Source organism: Dasypus novemcinctus, chromosome 2 (genome assembly GCF_030445035.2).
Source record: "Dasypus novemcinctus isolate mDasNov1 chromosome 2, mDasNov1.1.hap2, whole genome shotgun sequence".
In the NCBI taxonomy this organism is placed as follows: Eukaryota; Metazoa; Chordata; class Mammalia; order Cingulata; family Dasypodidae; genus Dasypus; species Dasypus novemcinctus.
This window is the reverse complement of record NC_080674.1, coordinates 96304929-96324511: the sequence shown is the minus strand read 5'-3', so window position 1 is coordinate 96324511 and position 19583 is coordinate 96304929. Positions and strand designations below refer to the sequence as shown.

Below are 19583 nucleotides of genomic sequence, written 5' to 3'. Positions count from 1 at the left end.
GGGACCACGCTAGCCACTGAGGAGACAGCACAGAGGGAAACGCACTGGCCCCAGACAGGCCCGCGGAGCACTGGAGCAGAGCCTCTCTTGCTCTTCCCTTCCCCTTAGCCTAGGGCCTTCGGACTCCGGAACGGAGCCGGCAAGGGAGTCTGTGAGGTCACCAGGAGGGCCCGCTCTTCTTCCTAAGCTGTGCTTGGGCCCAGGCTCCGACAGGCCGTCGGACTTCCTCCGGTCGTGGGCGACGCTCCAGGCCAAGTCCGGCAAGAGCCAAGTTACCACTCTCTTCTCCCCGGCCTCCAGCAAGCGCCGCGCGCGTCTCCGGCGTCGGCTCTGGGGCGAGTCTCCACACACTGGGTGCCTGGCGCTTTGGCCTCCATATTGAAATTAATTGAAAAATACGTTTCCGACCTACGAAAATGTTTATCTGTTTTCATCAGAGGGATCACACTGTAATGAATATATTTACATCTCATTTCAAGAAAGGTAGGAAAGAACGGTGCGCTCTTCCCGGCAGCTCGACTCCCCTCCCCCGCCGCGCCCCCGCAGCAACCCACCCCACACTACCCCAACCCCGGAGGGCCCCCTGGGACTTTCTGGGGGTGGTGGTCGGGGGTTAAATGTGAGCTCGCCCCGCCTCTTCCTATCTTGGCTGTTCAACCAACCTGTAGGGAAGTCAGTCTCGGCCCAAAGATGCTGTCTCAGGGAGTGGTAAGGGAGGTGCTGCGAGGGGCGGGGCGGGAGCCGCCGGCGGGCAGCCGGAGCCGCGGGGGCCCTGCACACCCTACCGGCTCCCCCGTCCAGGGCTCAGGTCCGTCCCCAGGAGGGCCAGGGTACGGGTCATGGACCTACAGGGGTTCTCCACAGAGCGCGCGGCACTCCCTATCCTGCGCTGCACCCAGAATATGAAAACCCCAAGGGACTGGAGTGCGGAAGCTTGTTAAGGCCTTTTTTTTTTTTTAAGGAAAAAAAAAAATCTGAGACCTCTAGACAACAAATTGAAAGGAAAACATTGCCTGGTGACTTCTGAAAGAGAAGCTCTTGCCTCATCCAGGCCTGTTTGGGGCTGGGGGAAAGGATGAGAGGTGTTATTTTAAAAGATCTGACTTTATTAATACGCTAAGAAAGCGCTCCCTTGGCAGTATGTGTTCTCGCAGCGCCGGCTCGGATCCTATAAAACATTCACGCTCCGAAAGCTGTTACAGAAAGTTGCCCCCTACGCACACCCAATGAGAGGCTCAGGGGCAGACTTCTGCCCTCAAAGGACCATGAGGGCGGGACGAACCGGCCCCAGCCCAGCTTCCACACTCTCAGATTCTGGATCCACGCCCCTAAGTGCCCCGGGGAGGCCCTTCCCTTACCCACCAAAGCTGAAGGACCCTCCAGGGAGCCCCGTCACAACTCTTGGAGGGGTGGGCAAACCACATCCAACTCTCCAGCGGACCGTAAGGGGGAGCAAAGTCAGAGCTCACTGCGCTGAGGCCCCAACTCTCTCCCCCAAGCTGGGAGAGGCTGGACCCTCGAGTCACGGGCATCCACTTGCCGCACAGGGCGTTTGAGAGATGCCTTCCTTCCCAAGGCTGCCCCTTCATCCCTCTCCCAGCATCTCCCGCCCCGTGAGTTCCCACCTGCAGCCAGGTCTCGGCATTAGTGCTACCGCTGCCACTCTGAACCAGGAGCGCCCGGCGCTTGGTGCATGGAGATTCGGTTCCTGCGCGTGACCCTGTCAGCCCCAGTCCGCGTCCCAGCTGCGTTCAAGGCTGCCCACGGTCACGAGGTTGCAACATTGCTGTCCATGACCAAGACGCCCTGGCCTCCCCGCTGACTCCGGCCCCTGCAGAGCCCGGCCCTCCACAGTGACAACCAAGACAGCACCTTGGGTTTAGGAAATGAATCCAGCCAACTTGACTATGGACAATCTCCCCCAATCACCCCCCCCGCCACAAAAAACAATTCTAATGGTAATTGGGGTAGATGTTAATTGTGGGTTCTCTTGCACTGATGACATCTGTCAAGCAACCAGACACGTGGGTTTTGCTAAATTCTTTTATTTTTGTTTAAATTTCACTTCAATTTTAATTCTTGAAGAACAGCCTGGACAACATATATCGCACTCATTATAAGAAGCAAAGGGTTATATCAAAAATTATTAGTATAGAATCACAGGAAATCTGGTTTGGAACCAGAAAAAAATACAAAACAGATATAGATACATAGACACAGGACAATTTTTATAATTATTTGGAAAATGTTATTTTCCCTAATTCTTGTTTCCTTTTTTTCTTTATGCGCATACAATGTTTAAATTTTACAAAAAATGAAAATAAAGACTAATATTTTACAAAATGAATAACAATGTTCAGGGTGTGTGTGTGTTTCTACATAGGGTTCAGTCCACTTCCATGTGTGGTGTTTTCTGTACAGAATATATCCACATCCGTCCACAATAAGTCCTGGAAGGTCCATTAGTTTCCTTCTGTTTTATTAAAATTCTCATGACACTCTCTTCCCATTTTTCCTTTTTCTCACCCCACACAAGGTCCTTTTTTTCCCCTTTCCAACTTGCTCACAGATCTGATCTTAAACCAGTCTCTCTTTCTCCTGGTTTACAGCTCCGGTTGCATTTCTGCAGGATGAGCTGCTCCTGCCCCAGCCCTCCACCCACCGCCCCACCTGCCTGGCCCACCGCACCCCATGTCAGCCACCCGGGCGTCCCCGCGGCTTTGGAGTCCTTGGCTCAGGCCGATCCTCCGAGTCTCTAGGGGGCGGGGGCAGGTGGGAAGCGCCCGAGGTCTAGGAGCATTGGATGGACATGTAAGGCCAGTTGAAGCTGCTCCCAGACAGTAACATATCGCGGATGAGAGTTTCGATGGGGGTTTTACCTACCAAACGGACGAAGAAGAGCTGCTCGATGACGGAGGAGGACACGGTGCGCAGCGAGGGCAGTCGCAGCAGCAATTTGCCGAAGCGGCTCGGCTGGTTGGGGTACTGGCTCCTCACGTACTCCTCCAGCGCGCACTGCGACTTCTCCTGCAGGCTTTCGATGTGGGCGGCATCCGACAGGCCACAGGCGTCTGCCCGAGCAGCCACACCAGGGACAGACAGGCGGAGGGGGCACACGGTTAGGTCCGCAAGCAGCAGAGACACAAGCCACGCACACTCACGCACACACACATAATTTTTAAGGACAAAAGGGGGAAAAAAAGAAAAAAGAAACCAAATAAAAAAATTAAACCCTCTCCTCCACACCTTCCCTTTCCCTTCTTCCCCATCTCCTTTCTCCAGCCCCCAATACAAATAAAAATAAATCAAACCCCTACCAAGCCTAGGGGAGCTGGAAAGAGAATCACACGCATGCAGAGGCATCAACCTCTCTAGTCCCTTTGTTTTTCCTCTTTCACCTTTGGATTAAATAATGTACGATGCTGGAGCCATGTTTTCTGTGTGTAGCAACCTGCCCTTGGCTGCAGGGGAGCATCCTTCTGCCTGTGCTCATTAAAGGGAGAACTTTTGCCCCTTTTGCCCCTGATTTCGGGGTGTTCGGGAGTTGAAGAAATATGCAGCCTGGAGGCAACTAAAGGATTCTTGGAGTCCCTTCTCAAGCCAAATGACCCCAACCAGGAGCCTCAAGGAGAACCTAGATTGTGTAGCGAACAAACACATGGGAGGGGGTAAAGAATCACAGGCTGACAGTGCCTGGAATCAGATCAAGTCCATGTTTAGCAATATAGGATTTGAGATCCACTATCTATGCAAGCAAGGGCTCTGTAGCAAATCCTCAGTGAGGTGTATACTTATATCTGTGCCTTAGATCAAGTAATTGAAAATTGGTCACATCTCTGTAAGCTGTATAATAATCAGGAGGAATATGGCTCAGTTACTCCAGGCTGCGGAAAGGAGACATCTGCAGTGATCAGACACAAAGCTGGGCTAGAGGCAGCAGCTGCTGCTGCTGCTGCTGCTTCAAAGATGGGGAGTGGGGGGTGAGAGGGGATGTGGGGAGAGAGGCTTCCCATGGAAGGACCAAAGGGACAGGGAGTCACCTTCACACAATGATGGCATCTCAAAAATAGTGTTTATCTCACATCAACCAAGGTCCTTCTTGGTCCTCTATAAAAACATTTCAATACAGTAGATTATACTACATCACCTAACTAAAGCAGAAAAACTGTGTGGGGGGGTGGGAGGTGGAATCAAAGGAAGGAAGTGAAGGTTTCATCTCTAAGTTTAAATATCCACGTTGTTTCTTATATTAATAATAAATATTTTAAAAACAGGAAGATCACAGAGGAGCCCTTAGCCAGTCAGGAGGTTGACTAGAGATCAAAGGCAGAGTTTGCTAATATATATTATCTGGGAAGAAATCCATGCATGGCAATGCCCCCAAAGGACCCTATATAATTATGAATGAGCAAGTGTGACCCGAAGAAGACAGAACAAATGATTCAAAGTGAAAACCTCTGTATATGTGTAGTTTCTAGCCTTATCTCTTTATTTTTCAAGAACTGGGATTTACAAAGCATCCTAACACCTTCATCTACAAGGCTCTGGCCTCCAGCAAAAATACAAATAAAACTAGTGATGATTCAAGAACTTCTGAGGGAAGTCCCCTTTGACCCCAGATGCAGGCTGGGTTCCTCTCAGATGTCTAATTACTCATGCCAGCCGCCTGGGTGCATCCACACTGGCCTGTCTTGGGAAACCAGTGAGGCTTTAGAGCTAGCAGAGCCAGGGCAGCTCTTAGGGGTTTCACTGGTCAGAGAGGGGCCCTGAAGGTCTGCCCTGGGCCCCACTGTTAACCTGCTGAATGGCCACCGTGCAGACCCATATTTACATATATCTTGCTGTACACATATTATCTGCTATTATGCCATAGGATCCCTTTCAGCCCCAGACAATGCAATATGAAAAGGACCCACTGATATCCCAGCATACTTTTTTTTTAAAGACCCATATGGTATCCTCTTCAGGTCGGTATAATATGTATCTGATATTGATGCCTAGGGTCCCCAGAGTGAGCGGTAACTGCCTGACTCCCAGCTAGAACACTCCAAGGGAGGGAATTCCAGGAAAGGTGTGCTTGGCTGCTTCCATTTTCTTTCCTCCTTTGGATGTAGAATGCTTGTAGCTGGACCAGGCTGCCAGGTACCAGCCAGCCAGCCCTGTGGCTTCCCTCCAGCAGGAGCTCTCATTTAGGCCTGGCTTTCCACTCTGGATATTATTCACGACCCCTCCCACTGCAAAAGGATTCCCCCAACTGTGGAAAGTATGGGGCTCTCGGGTCATTTGGGTGGTTGCAGTGGGAAAGCCAGGTGAGCAGGAGGTTACAATGCAGTACACATTTACACTCTGTGAGTTATACTCCAGATAAGAAAAGGAGGCAGAATGTGCAAAACCCATGTCTCACTTTTTATACAGTAGTGTCAATGTGGGAACCTTCAATATTTCTTCTACAGTGTATGGAAAAGAAATTATGTAAATAAATAACCATTACTGCTCGGGCCCTCCCGGCTTAGCCTTTGTAGTGCAGAGAGTGTATTTCATGTTGTGCATTCAGAAGAGTTTAGTGTGCAGAAAATATAGATGTAATCAGCTGCCATAACTAGAAATCAAAGTTATTATTGTGCTGCAAATGGATTTATTGTATTTATGTTAACTAGAAGGCTCCTTTCAGGGAAGGTCTCATTTATTTGAGGGAATATTTAGGTGTATGAATTAATGAATTTTTTAAAAAAGTAAGTTCAGGTCATGACCTAGTCCTTGGATGCAGTCCAGAATGTTAAGGATTAAACATACCATCCGGAGGCCAAATGTGAAAACCACCACAGGGGACCCCCGTGCCAGCTTCAAATACTTAGCTGGAGCAAACCACGTTGGACAATATGTCTAAAATTGTCTTTTCCATCATTCAAAGTTTGCTTAAAAGTTGGATGGCTTTGAAGAGGCTTCCTATGAATTCCCTTCTGGCTAGCAATCAAAACAAGTTTAGGCAAAAGTGGAAATGTGTTGTATGGAGGAGGGGGATGAATTACTACTGACAGCTCTATTTCCATTTTCAGATATTCGGCTTGCAGTTTTCCAACAAAATTACATTATTGTTCCCTTCTAGACAGAGTTGTACCTTGAAGACTTGGTTCAAGAAAGTTCTTCGGGACAACTCTTTAAAGGAACACCTTTTATAAGGATGTTTTAGAATGGAAAGTTAACAGAAAAGCATGAATAATTCCACACTCTTCCCTGCAGCCGCCAAAGCCCTTGCCTTTCTCTGGGAAAGGGCATGAGATCAGATAAGTCAAGAGGGTTCAAAGAACCTTAGAGGGGACAAGGAAAAGGGAAGGGAGATGTTTCTTGAGAAGACCTCTGTCCAGCTTCAAGGAACATTTCTGCTTCAAGACACCTTTCTGGATGAGATTTTAAAACCCCAGCTTCCTTGACACTGGCCTGCTTCCTGATGAATTTGGCTGAGAAGCCGGGTAGTGGAGAGCGAGCCAGGCCCCAGGCCTGCCAGAGCTAAAGCAGCCTGGTCGCTGCTTCCCAGGCTCTTTGTCACTTTTGAAAAACACATTTCCATCAAGAAGACTTATTAAGATAAAATGCATTCAAACACGGAGAAGGCTATTCAATAAATCTTCCATTTGTTTTAAGGTTTGCACTTTATCCTCTTGCAAAGAATAACTCCCTCTCCCACTAGCAGACCTGCATTTGCTCTGAAAGTAAAAGGGGGGCAGTCCAAGTCCATGGCTCTGGCCACCCTGCATACAAATGAGATGCTCCTGTCTAAATAAATTATCTGCTGTTCAGATCGATATTAATACTACATTTACTACATTACAATATTGTGCAAATTTAAAAGTCATTTTAATACAATGTAAATACGATCCTTCACGCATGAAAGCCAGGAAATATTGATAGATTATACCACCGCGTACTGTTCAACAAGGCCTTGGGAAAGGGTTTTGCCATCTCTGCTCATGAATGGTTTTAATTTGACCTTTGGAGGGCCTGATTCGAGAACAGATTTATTGGGACGGTTTATTTGTTCTCGGAATGGAGGAATTAAATACAATAGTGGCAATAATGGTAAAACTGCAGCTAACCCTACTCACAGCGAACAGGGGCCAAGACAGACTCTGAGCAGCTCTGCTTCCCACCAGTGTCCTTTCTGGCTTTGTTTATATTTCCCCCCATTACCTGCTGTCCCTGGTGTTTATATGTTTCCCTCTTGCAGGTTACAATAATAAAAGACGGGCAGTGTGCTCAAAGGCTCAGACCAGAGTCCTTCAAAGGCAACGTTAATGCACTTTCCTGGAAGTTAATTTGAACCATCTATCATAAGAGAAATTGTTAACATGCATGTTACCACCGCCTACACTTGGTTTGATATTTTAAAAGCAATCTGTTAAATTTCCAATATCTGTATGTTTTACACAGTCATGAGATTTATCCCTGGCCAGAAGTCCTCTCATACTTGCAGGTTCTCCAGTATCGCTTTTGTTTTTTGTTTTTTTTTGTTTTTTCCTTTTATCTTTCTTGTTTAGATCGAATCCGTTTTTACCACCCTCAATAACCTCAGCAACTGCAAACATGAATGGTTTCCAATAAGGGAAAATCAGGCAGCAGTAAAGTGGGATTATTTATGATTTATTTGGGCGTATTCTCTTTCCACCTCTTTCAGTGTGTCTGTGTCGGGAAACTCATCCGGGGAGCATGCCACTCGGAGGAGAAAGCCACATTCCCACGTTCCCTTCCTTCCCTCTCCTCCTCCAGAAACGCTGAGCCTCTGGCTCTCTCCCACACTCACACGCGCACACCGCACACACGCGCAGCCAGACGGATCCACAGCACCGCCTCCTCCTCCCCCCCACCAGACACGCACCCGCCGCCGCCGCGGCCCCGCGCGGGGGTCCAGGCCTCCAGGCCTCCAGGCCCGGCGGCCGCCGCCCCCGCGCCGCCTCGGCTCCCGCACCGCCGCGCTCCCAAGATGGCAGCTGCGCCGCCGGCCGCGTCCTGGCGCGGGGGCCGCAGGGCCGGGGCCAGAGCCGGGCCTGGTGCGGGCCCGGCGCGGCGGCGGCGGCCCTGGGGGCGCGGGGCGCCAGGCCCCGGCGGCGCGGAGCCTGGGCTCGCTCCCCGCGCGGCCTGCCCGCCCCGCGACCGCAGCCTCACCTGACGTGAACAGCACGATGGCTTTGAGGCAGCTGTACTCGGCCGAGTCGACGTGCAGCGCCTTGAGCTTCTCCACCTGCTCCTGGAAGATGCGGATGTGGTCCATGAAGGCCACGACGCGGTCGGCGGACATGGGCGAGGCGTGCAGGCCGGCGGCGGCCAGCAGCGGCGCCACGTGCAGCGGCATGGAGCACTGGGCCGCGTTGAGCACGAACAGCTCGCTCCAGGTGAGGCGCAGCAGGGACACCTGGTCGGTGATCTGCAGATCCGGGAAGAAGGGGATGTTGCGGGCCCACTCGACGGCGCTGAAGAGCAGGCGCGCGGCCAGCTCGCAGATGTTCTCGATGCCCATGATGTTGTTGGGCTGCATGCACTGGCTGCCATAGCGCGACGTGGGGTAGGGCTCGGCGCGCAGCAGCAGCGAGATGTAGCCGGACAGGTAGCAGTGGCCGTTGAGGGGGTCCCCGTTGGTGAGCGCGTACTGGCCTGGGTTGGGCTGGGTTGGAGGCATTCTTCCTCGCTGAACCGCTGACAAAAAGAAAGAGAGAAAAGAGGCAATGTGCATCCAGGGGGCTTGCGAACATCGCCGCGCCGCAGCACACCCGACACAATGCGGAGGCTCTTCCCGCAGCCGCACGCGCCCCGCGCACCTTCTCTCTCGCGCTGGATCTCATTCACATCCTACATCGCGAGGAGATCTGGGGAGAAGCCTTAGAGCTCCGCAGCCCGACGTGCCCTGCCATCGCCTGCACCCCTGGCCACCCCAACCGTGCCGGAACCAGGCCTGACATCCCCGGCATGGCCAGCCTTACTCCTAAGACAAGAAAGTGCCAACCCTTCTGCCACCAAGGAGAAACACAGAAAAATGAAACCCCACTCATCCCTCCAGACTGAAACAAATGGGGGGGGGGGGGGGGATAGGCGAAACCGGAGAAAGGTGGTGATTCTAGGCAAATGCCTAGAGGCCTCCTTATTTTCAAGCAAGCAGCGTTTTGCCCCTAAAATGTTGCCATATTCTCTAAAAATGCTATAGAATTATCCTTAAAATAGATACAAAGTTACATACCCTACTAACCACTTACAACTTTTTAGTAAAGAACAAGTATCCTGCACCCCTCCCCTCTCCCTTCCACCACATATCCCCACACAAAGTTCTCACTGTTAAAAGCAACAGAAAACTGAATATTTTCAAGAAAAAAAGTTGAACTTACAGTAGCCAAACATTATTGGGAAAAGTGGGAAATATAATTAAGTCTGTCCTGCGCGGTGCCACTGCAACCTGCAGCCAGCTTTTGCCCAGTGAATGCACGAGCTTGCAACTGCAAAAACACTGGATTCATTAACCATCTGAATGCAAAACGTAAGCATGCTTTGAGTTCTTAAAGCTGACCAAAGTTTTTTTTCCCCCCAAAGTGTATGTTTTACTTCAACAGTGCCAGCGTTTTAAATTGCCATGTAAACAAAGGCAACTTTAGGAAAAGTTAGGGCTACGGAACTCTCCCCCCAACAAATTAATATAGATATACCCATGTACACGCAGCTATCTTTCTTCAGGTTGTGCTTTATTTTCTTAAGTTTGCCTTGATTCTAATTTTAATGCAAATCCAAGTGCGATTTAAGCTCTTGAAATATAACGACCAGAATACTTTTTTCTAATTATAGTTTTGAACTTGGCAATTATTTTTCAATTAAATGAGAGTACAATCCAAAGTTGTTGTTTTTTAGATGCCTACAAAATCTCCCTGGAGCTAGGAATGAAGTCGTCATATTTGCCTGCTCCTTGAGATCTGAGGGAATTCAATTTCTTTTCTTATGGCATATAAAATATAATTTTAAAGTCAATTATAAGAAGGAGTAATCTGCATTCTACAAAATTGACTGGTTTGCTAATTTGACTATAAGACTTCTTTAACGATTGTCGGGAGATAAACTTTAACTGTAAGCGGCTAAGTATATTTATAAGAAAACTGCTGCATCTCTTGCCATGAACATGAAGCAAATCTAAAACCAACATCAAAAGTTGTGTTAAAAAAACAACAACATACAACACAGGGATTAAATGATGTGGAAGCTCATGCCAGCTGCAAGTCTATGCATTATGGCCAAATCAGAAAGATCAGTAAATACGTTGTAAATTGTAATTTGTATGGAGTATTTAAGCAGAGGGTGGAGTTTGATGAAGAAATTAAAACGAGTATCATGCTTTTAAAAAATGACACAACTATGAAAGCACGGTTCAGTCACAAACTTTCCTTTCAAAGTAGAGGGGTGAAAACAAGGCCACAGCTCCAGAGGAGGCGGCCCCCAGCTCCGTGGAGAGGACAGGGAACCAGTGAACGGGCCAGAAGCCCCCCTTCCCCCCCTAATTAGACCTACAAGTGCTATAAATCTCATTCCTCTTTTCCCAGCTAAGCTTCCAAAAGGATGATGGCAGCAATGAATCTACAGTTCAGGATACTTCAGCTCCCAGCCCTCCCCCATTTTAAATAAAGGATATGAAGAGATGGAGGGAAAAGTGGAATGGAAAAAAAAAAAACCACACACACAGAAAGGGCGTTTTATGGGGAAATAAGCACACACACCCCCCCCCCCCACGTTCATGCTGATACAGCCCCAAGCATCCTCACGCACACGCGGGAAAGAGACACACACCGAGCACATCCAAGACAGAGGGAGGGAGGGGATTTTAAGCCACAGCTCACGATCCTAGGGACACAATCCTGAGCAGGCAGCGGGCGGGGTGGGGGAGCTGGGGAGAGGAACGCAGGCCCGGAGGGGGAGGCAGCGGCAGCGAGCTTGGGGGGGGGGGGGCGGATACGCCGAGGAGAGGAAGGCAGCGGGGACAGGGGAAGCTGGGACGAGCCAGGACCACTGGAGCCCCAGCCCCACACAGCAGCCACCCCCACGAGAGAGGGAGAAAGTGGGCCGGGAAAGCGGACGAAGCGCGGGGAGAGAAGCAGAGAAGAAATATTCACCTTCCCGCCTCATGCCCACTTTGAGGCACTTCTTGAGGCGGCAGTATTGGCACTGGTTGCGGTGGTGCTGGTCGATGGGACAGTTCCTGTTGGCACGGCATGTGTAAGTTAAGTTCCTGCGGACGCTCCTCTTGAAGAAACTTTTGCAGCCCTCGCAGGTGAATTGGCCGTAGTGCTTGCCGCTCGACTTGTCCCCGCACACCACGCACTCGATGTGCTGCTGGCTCTGGCCCGAGCCGGGCGGGCCCTGGCCCTTGTCCCCTGCCGTGCCGGGGGTGGCGGGCGCTCCGGGCTGGCCCGGGGTCTGCGGCGTGTGCGGCGCGCCCGAGCCCGCCTGCTGCTGCTGCTCCCCGGCGCCGCCGCCGCCGCCGCGGGCCGCCTGCGCTGCGGGGTTGGGGCCGCCGGGGTTGCCCCCGGCCACGTCGTCCTGCGGATCTCGCCAGCTGCTAACTACCATTGCCATATCTTTGGGCCCGGGGAGCGCTGGGGGAAGCCAAGCTGCTCGCCGAGGGCCGTGGGGAGCGCGAGCGCGCGGGGAGGGGAAGGGGAAGGGGAAGGGGGGAGGGGGAGGGGGCGGGGGGCCCGCCGGGCGCCCCGGGGTCGCGGGAACCGAGTCGGAGCCGGCCACCGGCCGCTGCCGCCGCCGCCGCCGCCGCCGCCGCCGCTACTGCTTCGGCCGCCCCGCTGCTGCTGCGCGCCCGCCCGCCCTGCTGGCGTTTTGTTGTGGTTCCTGCTGTTTTCTTTCTCTCTTTTTGCAGCCCCCCCAGGCTCTCAAGCTCCCCCCCCCCAACACCCTTGCTCCCCTAGCCCGCTCCCCCCGCGCTCCGTTCCTGGGGGGGCCGCGCTCTCCTTCCCCCCTCCCCACCCCCCCCCGCGAGCAAGCTCCCTTCTCTCGCTTTTTTCTTCTTCCCCAAGTTGCAAAATCAGAAATGGCACAGGCAGCAGCGGGGAGCGGCGCGGGGCGCTGCGCCGGGGGCGGCGGGCATGGGCCACGGCGCGCGCACACACTCGCCCTCCGCCTCGCCCGCACCCCCGCGCACACACACACTCGCACACACACTCGCTCACCCGCGCCGGGCGCCCGCCCGCCCGCCGGCCGCCGGGGCTACGCGCAGCGCGCGGGCTGCGCCGACATAGAGGAAGCCGGCGAGGGCGGCGGCGGCGGCGGCGGCGGCGGAGGCGGCAGCGGCGGCCGCGGAGGAGGAGGTCGCGGCTGCAGGCGCCGCTGGAGCCGCCGGCTCAGCAGCTGAGGCGAACGCCGGTGGAGGAGCCCCGGCCCGGGCGGGAGTCCGAGCCGGAGACTGCGCCGGAGCCGGAGCGCGAGCCTGGGCCGGGGCCGACCGCCCTGCCGCCGCTGTCCCGGCGGGAGCCCTCGCCGGGCTCGAGAGTGCTGGAAGCGCGGGGAGCCGAGCAGGGCGCGGGGTGAGGCTGCCGCCGGCGATCAGGGCGCGCGGGTGTCGGGGGGCCAGGTCCAGGGCCGGACGCAGCCAGCCATTCAGGAAGGCAGCGCTGGAGAGCGGGAGGCAGCCGGCGAGGAGAATCACACACTTTGCTCTTTTTGTTGTGCCGGTGGCGCCGGGCTCTCGTTGCCTTCTTTCAGGAGGTGACGGAATGGGGAGAAAAATACGGGATTCACGCTGGCGACGAATTCACAGCGAAATTGAAAACAAAAATCAGAGCAAAAAGAATTGTAAAAAAAAAAAAAAAAAAAGGCGAGAGAGACATCCAAAGTAGGTCGAATAAATAATCCTCTTCTTTTTCTCTTCCTTGCTCCTTCTTCTGCTTCTTCTGCTATAACACACAGAGCTAGTTAAAAAAACCCTGGAGATCGCCCAAAAATGTTCTTTTTTTAGTATTTTAAATAAGTGCTCTTCAGCTGGGAACCAACACCCTCCCTCCAAAAAATATCATATATGTATAAAATAACGATAAGAAGAATACGAAGGGGTGCCTCCTCCTCCTTTTTTTTTTTCTTTCTTTTTTCTTTTTAAAGTTTAGCCCTCTCTCTTCTGCAGGAATGGAGTAAAAGAGACAAGGAGGAGGGGGAAAAGGAAAGAAAGAAAGAGAAGAAGAATAAGGGGGAACAACTAATAGAATATGTAAGAAAGGAGAATGGGGAGAGGGGGAGAGAAGAGGGAGAGAGAGAGAGAAGAGGGAGAGAGAGAAGAGGGAGAGAGAGAGAAGAGGGAGAGAGAGAGGGGGAAACAGAGGGGGAGAGGGAGAGACAGGGAGAGAGAGAGGAGAGAGACCCAAAAATTGAATGCGTTTAAACGGGAGGACTCGCAGAGCAATGTTTCCGAAAGGGGGATCTGCGCGAATGTCTGTATATAGTGAACTTTGACACTACTATTGAAACTGACACGTTTCTATGGAGATCGCTGCCTTATATGGAGCTCGTGTCAAGGAGCCAAGAGAAGGGCTGCTGGCAACTGATAATCAAAGGCGACTGACTGGTCAGAGCCCTGAATCGGGGGGGAGAGAAAATGGGAGGCTAAGGTTAGCCAAGCCTCCCGCACGCCATTGGTTGGAGGGCCCCTCCCCCTCCTCTTTTTCTTTCTTCCTTTCCCCCCCTCCTTCTTAGCTACCTACTGACTGGGATGGCGAGGGAAGGAGGAGAGAAAGTGAGCGAGGGGGGTGTGCTTCTGACAAGCGCAATTTACATTGAGATCGCCCTGCGCTGCTATTTACTCTGAGACCTGATTAGTATGGGTCGTCTATGGTCACACACACACACACACACACACACACACACACACACAGCAGAAGGGGGAAGGGATGGCGAGGGGGGAAATGTATTGCGATGGGTCGAAAAGAGCATTAGAAGGAAATTATTTTGATTTCTTCTTAAAAGTTTTTAAAATTAGATTTTATGAGCGTGAAGAAAGTGTCATTGAAAATGTTAGAAAAAAATTAATGGGAATGAAACCCGCATCATTTTAATGATTCGTGAAATATACTGGGTTTGGATTGTTTTCCTCTGTTATATAGGGCTAAATCAACTCTGGCTTCTGTTAATTTTCTTTTATAGAAACAAGGTAGGGTTTTTTCCTTTTTTTAAAAATTTATTTATTTTTTACCCCAATACACCTTGGTTTCAATGGTTTAATTATGACAAAACAACTACTGGAATTTGCAGCTAATGCCACAAATTCGATCCGAATCAACTGTTCACCTATTGATCCCAAAGATGGTTTTAAAAATAAACTTTTCAATCTATCTGGTTTTTTTCTTTCTTTCTTTCTTTCTTTTTGTAGTATCCTTAGCTGTTTCAAACGCCAAACATTGCTTCAATAATTATTAATCAAACGGAAGTAAATCCTGATTTGTTGTTTGGAGGGATTAGTGAAGGTCCCAGGAAAGGAAAGCGCAACCAAGGGAGAAAGAAGGGGAGAGGTGGAGGGGGGAGGGGTGGGACCAGAGCGAGAGGAGAGGAGAGAGGGGCGAAGAGGTGGGGGTGGAGAGGGAGGGAGGGGGAGGGGAGGGAGGGGGAGGGGAGGGGGAGAGGGGGGAGAGCGAGCGAGCGAGAGACCCCGATTCCCGAAGGTGATTGGCCGCGGGAGGAGGGGCTGGCGCGAGGAGCGGGTCCCGCCGCGGGCCCGCAGGAATCGCTGGCTCCGGCTGCCACCTAGCGGACGGGAGCTGGTCGCTCCTCCACTCCCCGCAGGCAGCCTGTGTTTTTCTCCAAACGAGGCCAACACTTTGAAAATTCTTTCAATGGATTTTTTTTTCCTTGAAAGATCGTACTGAGGGAAAAATGATACTTCTATTAGTTACATATTCTCCAATCACACACTCGCACCCCCCACGTTTTGAGATCGCTCCCTTAGGCAAGCTTGGGCGGGCGCCTAGAGGCGCGGAGCGAGGAAGCGGCCACTGCTGCCGCCGCCAGGGGTGTGAGCCCCGCTCGCCTGCTAGCCTTTAGACTGCGGAGAGCGTAAAAGTTTGTCTCAGCTCCAGCAGCCCGAGCTCCAGCACGCCCTCAGGTAAAGGTTTAAGTATACAGCCACGCTGTATTGACAGAGGAAGGTTGTTTTTTTGTTTTTGTTTTTTAAATACTGGTTCTCACTTTAACTCTTACCACGGAGGGGGTTTGGGAAGCGCTGCTTTTTAGGATGCTTTTTACACTTCCTGGTCTCTCCAACCTGCAAGTTTGTAATCGGCGACCGCCTAATGACATCAGAAGGGATGATTTTAAAGAGCTGAATAAAGACGTTTCTGTGCCTGCCCCCAGTCCTTCCAGCTCAAATAATGGAAAGACTGTCAAGGCACGCTGTGAGAGGCAGCCCATTGTACGCAGCTGATGGAGAGGAGGCAACTGGGGGCGACAGGGACTTCTCATCCTTGCTTATCTTCTTAAATAAACTTGCTCATGTCTCCTGGTCAGTTAAAAGATGAAATAAATACGATTAAAGCAGGGGGAAAAAACCAGCAAACTTTCTATATACAAATTCTAAATTTTAACTCCCCAGACTGTACAGAGGCAGGGAGTGGAGGACTGAGAAAGACAGGCAGAGAGAGAGAGAGAAAGAGAGAGAGCGGGAGGGAGGGAGACAGCGAGAGGGAAAGAGCTCGGAGAGAGACGGAGCGTGTGGAAGAGGAGGCAAGAGCAGGAGGAGAGAACAAGCGCCAGGCAACTGGAGGTCAGCGGGACGCTGGGTCCGCGGGCCAAGTCGCCCTTGGACCTTGGATCGTGCGTCGTGGGCACCAGAAGCGAGAGTCGGCCAAGTCCTGATCCAGCCAGGCGAGTAACGCAATAATTATCGTTTCTTTTGAACTCGGGATTGGTAACGTGGGCAGGCCGGGAGGCGGCCTTGACCGCACAGCCTCTCCCGGCCGGTACCCTAGTCGAGGAAGCCGGGGCAGGACGAAGAGAACTTCCCGCTGGGTCTGGCGCGGAGCTGCCCTCGCTCGGCCTCTGTCCCTTGCGGGGCGAAGGCTGGAAATCGAAGCCGCTGCGCCGTTTTAGAGGTGAGGATCGTGCCAGCAGAGCATCAGTCCATATTCAAAACAGGGCACCCCTTCTCCTCTCTCCATCCCCTATCCCCTACCTCCTCCGGGCAGGAATAGCTGCAGGGCCTCCCAGGCGCCGGCGGGGGCAGGTGCACCCGCAGGTTTAGCATCCTTCCACCCCCGCCTGGGCCGGTGCCTAGCCGCGGCCGAGGAGGAGCCGGCTGCGGAGCGCGGCCTGCCTGGCCCTAGCGCCCGCTCCGCGCCTGACTGGCCCGCCGCGCCACCGCCAGGCGAGCTCGGCCGCCGCCGCCCATCTGCGGGCGCTGCCTGTAACGCTATCCCTACTGTAACGCGATCCCCCAACGTAAGGCGATCGATGGCTGTCTGTTTGATGTGGGCGATAATGTCACCAGATTAAAAGGGACACCGAGCCGCTCTCTTGAACAGGGAACCCGCGGCGGCAGTGGCGAGCGAGCGCCGGGATCCGCAGCCAGGGAGCAGAGCCAGACTCTGCGCCGTGGCAGGCGGGTTGGGGACCGGAAAGGGGGTCGCCTCCCAAGGGTGGGGACGGAGTGGGTGTGTATGTGTGAGAAGAAGAGCCTCAATTAAAACCAACAAGAGCGCTTTCCGCAGCGCTGAGCAGGGGCGCGCGTTTGCGTCAGAGGGCGCGCGGGGCGGGGGCGCGGGGCGGGGGAGCCGACGCCGGGGGCCGCGCCCCGGGGCTGGGTGGGCGAGGGAATGAACCGCCTGGTCTAGCGCGGCTGTTCAGGGTTCGGGCCCTGCAGGCGAGAGGCAAGGCAAGGCAGAGGGGGAAACTGAGCCTTCCTGGGAGCCGCGGCGCCCATCCACCCTTTCTTTGGACCCTTTCCTCCCCCCCCCCCCCCCCCCCCCCCCCCCCCCGCCAACTTCCAAACTTGGAAGAGATCCCTGGGACCCTGCGTGACCAGAGAGGTGAGAGAGAACAGAGATCCTGGAGGCCGCAGGCGGAGTCGCCTGCAACTCCGAAAGGGAAAGAAGGAGGGGTGCAGCCCCGGACCTAACCCGTGGGCGGCCGGCGAGCCGCGGAAGTCCTTGGCGTTTTGGAGGAGCGGCGCCACTCGCGCTCTTGGAGACATTTGAGCCAACTTTCTATTGGAGAGGGGGAGGGGAGAAACCGAGGCTTTTCCAGGAGGGGCGCTATCCCCCTCTGGGACTCTTCCTGCCGTAGTGGCACTTGGGTTGCGTTTCTCCTCCTGATCCTGTGCTCCCGGACTGCGTTTGCACAACCGCAAAGCACCTCCACTTGTGCTCACGGCCCCGCCTCCGGCAAAATGGCTTCGGTGGAGGGACTGAGGGGTCAGCCGAGGTCCTGCGGGAGCTCTGGCTTACCCTCTACGCGGCAGTCGTTCATGACTGGTCCACCTTGGCCCACTCATCCTGAGCCTAATAAGGCCCTCACTCAACCAAGAGAGTGCTATCTGTCCTTGGTGGGTGCACCTAATAGAAAAGTGATCATAATTTGTGAGGACACTTAGGTCTCCAAACTTTGAACACAAGTCACCCTCAGCTACAGAAGCAGAAAATGCAGTTGCAGTTTCCACTCTTCTTTCACACATCCTCTCTTCTCCAGATCTTCCTCCCTCCCTCCTCAGGCCCTTTCCTCCCTGAACCTTAATCTAAGTTTCAGCGTGTGGACATGGCTCTTGGATTCAGAAGCGCTTGGCCCTTGGCTCAGCACCCTACCGAGGCTGCCAGCCAGGTCTTCCCGGTCTACGTCGGCTCGGCTCTTTCCCCAGGGCTCTCTCCGGGTTAGGCCCGTCTGGGGCACCAGAGTCTCGCTGGGGTCTGGGCCCCCAAGGCCTCCCTTCTCCAGTCTCCCTCTGTCTTCCTTTGTCCTCCTGGTCCCCACAGGTCTGTTCAACACATTCAGGGCCTTTAGTGTGTCCCAAGAGGTGGTGAGAAGGTATCCCTTCACTTGTGGAAGAGGAATGGGGCTGTTAGCTTACAAAGCCCCATGCAGGATGCTAGCATCATTGCTCAGCTTAATCACTTTTTAAAAGACCTACCACACAACACTTGATCTCTCCCAGTCAGACAGCCAGTAAACAGTCCCGACCTGGAGAGAGGAGAGAGCGAGAGAGCGAGAGCGCGCGCGAGAGAGAACACAGAATGGCCTCTTTGATTTTGCTCTGCTGAAACTCACCCACCGGCTCATTCATTTTGGGTTTTGGATAATCATGCTGAAAAAACATATTTAGAAAAATATGTTCTAAATCTAATTCAAGAGTCATGAGCCCCTACAAATGGCCTGATACATGTAGACAATTCTGTCCCACCCCCTACTCCTAATCGTTAAAAACTGGCATTATTCTGTTTAGAGGGACCACAGAACTGAAAGAATCCTGTTTTATTGGGCACATCTGGAGAGATGAACAGGCCTGCAATCATTGGAAGAAAGGTCAGTTCCTGTGATCTTGTTGCAGACCTTTCCCAAAGAGCTTATTTTAAAGGTGCCAAATCAATTAGTCCCCCTTGGCATGTGATTAAGGCCAGGAAGGAATGCAGTTGAAGATGATGTATTTAAAATATTCTCGTGCAAATCTTTTGGAGGAAAGGGTGTGGCACAGGAACACTCAATGTGTTGTGATTATTTAAAAACAAACAAAATAAACTAAAAACCCTAGACTATATCAGAAATAGATAATCTCCTCAACACTGAACTCTGTAAGTTTTGTGGCTGCCCAGCTGTAAAAAGTTTGGCCATTGTCAATGCAAAAACAAGGGTGAAAAGGCCAATTTGGGAGTTGAGCTTCTGCTGGGCAGCCTGATCTTAGACTGTCAATGTAGCTGAACCACAGATCTAGCAGACTCATATGCTCACTATCACTCTGGTAGCCTAGGCACTTTTTTTTGTCACCTTTGGGTCAAAACACCCAGAAATAAGTGCAGACCCACTTTACCTTAGTAAGCAGTTTAGTTTGCTAACACGAACTGGCCATTTAATCCATATGTTTTGAAAAAGAGATAAGGGAAGCACTTCTGTCTTCTGTCTGGGCCCCCTGTTAGAGGGCCCAGGAGTAGCAGCCAGGGGAGAACTGCAGGAGAGCAAGCACTGACCTTTGGATGTAAAGCAAGCCTTTTTAGAGGAGGCAAAGGGACAATCATTCCTAGTACACCAGTAGAGTCATGGCCAAATATTTACTTTTTGTAAAAATCAAGGCTTGGGTATCTAAATGCATTTATGCAAAATGAACTGGAGACTTATTATAAATTCCTCACTTGAGTAAAGAAAAACTGTATGACTATTCTTCCCAAGGAAAGTGGGTTGGGTTTGGATGAAAAGGTGGTCTTGAAATTAGTTTGAAGGTGGTTAGAGCACCCTGACAGTATAATCGACTACACTATAAAATCATTTCCCTTAAAAGTTATCAGTCAGAGCACTCATTTTTTTTTTAAACTACAGGATTAGCCCATTAGAAGTAGATCTGAGTTGAACAATTCACTAAAACTGGTAGCATA

The 19583-nt window shown here is 52.3% G+C and overlaps 1 protein-coding gene and 1 long non-coding RNA gene across 17 annotated transcripts in view; one reads left to right on the top strand and one right to left on the bottom strand.

The window, feature by feature from the left end:
• Positions 1–2029: 2029 nt before the first annotated feature.
• NR2F1 (nuclear receptor subfamily 2 group F member 1) lies at positions 2030–13468 on the bottom strand. Its single transcript, XM_058276218.2, has 3 exons — positions 11136–13468; positions 8161–8688; positions 2030–3071 (listed from the first exon to the last, which is right to left on the bottom strand). Exons 1-3 carry the CDS (start codon positions 11596–11598, stop codon positions 2791–2793), a joined length of 1272 nt encoding a protein of 423 aa, XP_058132201.1. The 5' UTR covers positions 11599–13468; the 3' UTR covers positions 2030–2790.
• Positions 13469–14909: 1441 nt separating this feature from the next.
• LOC105747308 (uncharacterized) overlaps positions 14910–19583 on the top strand; it is a 232195-nt gene continuing 227521 nt past the window's right edge. For 4 of the 16 annotated variants that reach the window (XR_011646241.1, XR_011646236.1, XR_011646239.1 and 1 more), the window contains exon 1: positions 15365–15876. This is a non-coding gene — a long non-coding RNA (uncharacterized lncRNA). Of the gene's footprint in view, positions 15119–15364; positions 16104–19583 lie in introns of those variants that run through there. The other 12 variants (XR_011646240.1, XR_011646237.1, XR_011646249.1 and 9 more) reach the window with 8 other exon arrangements.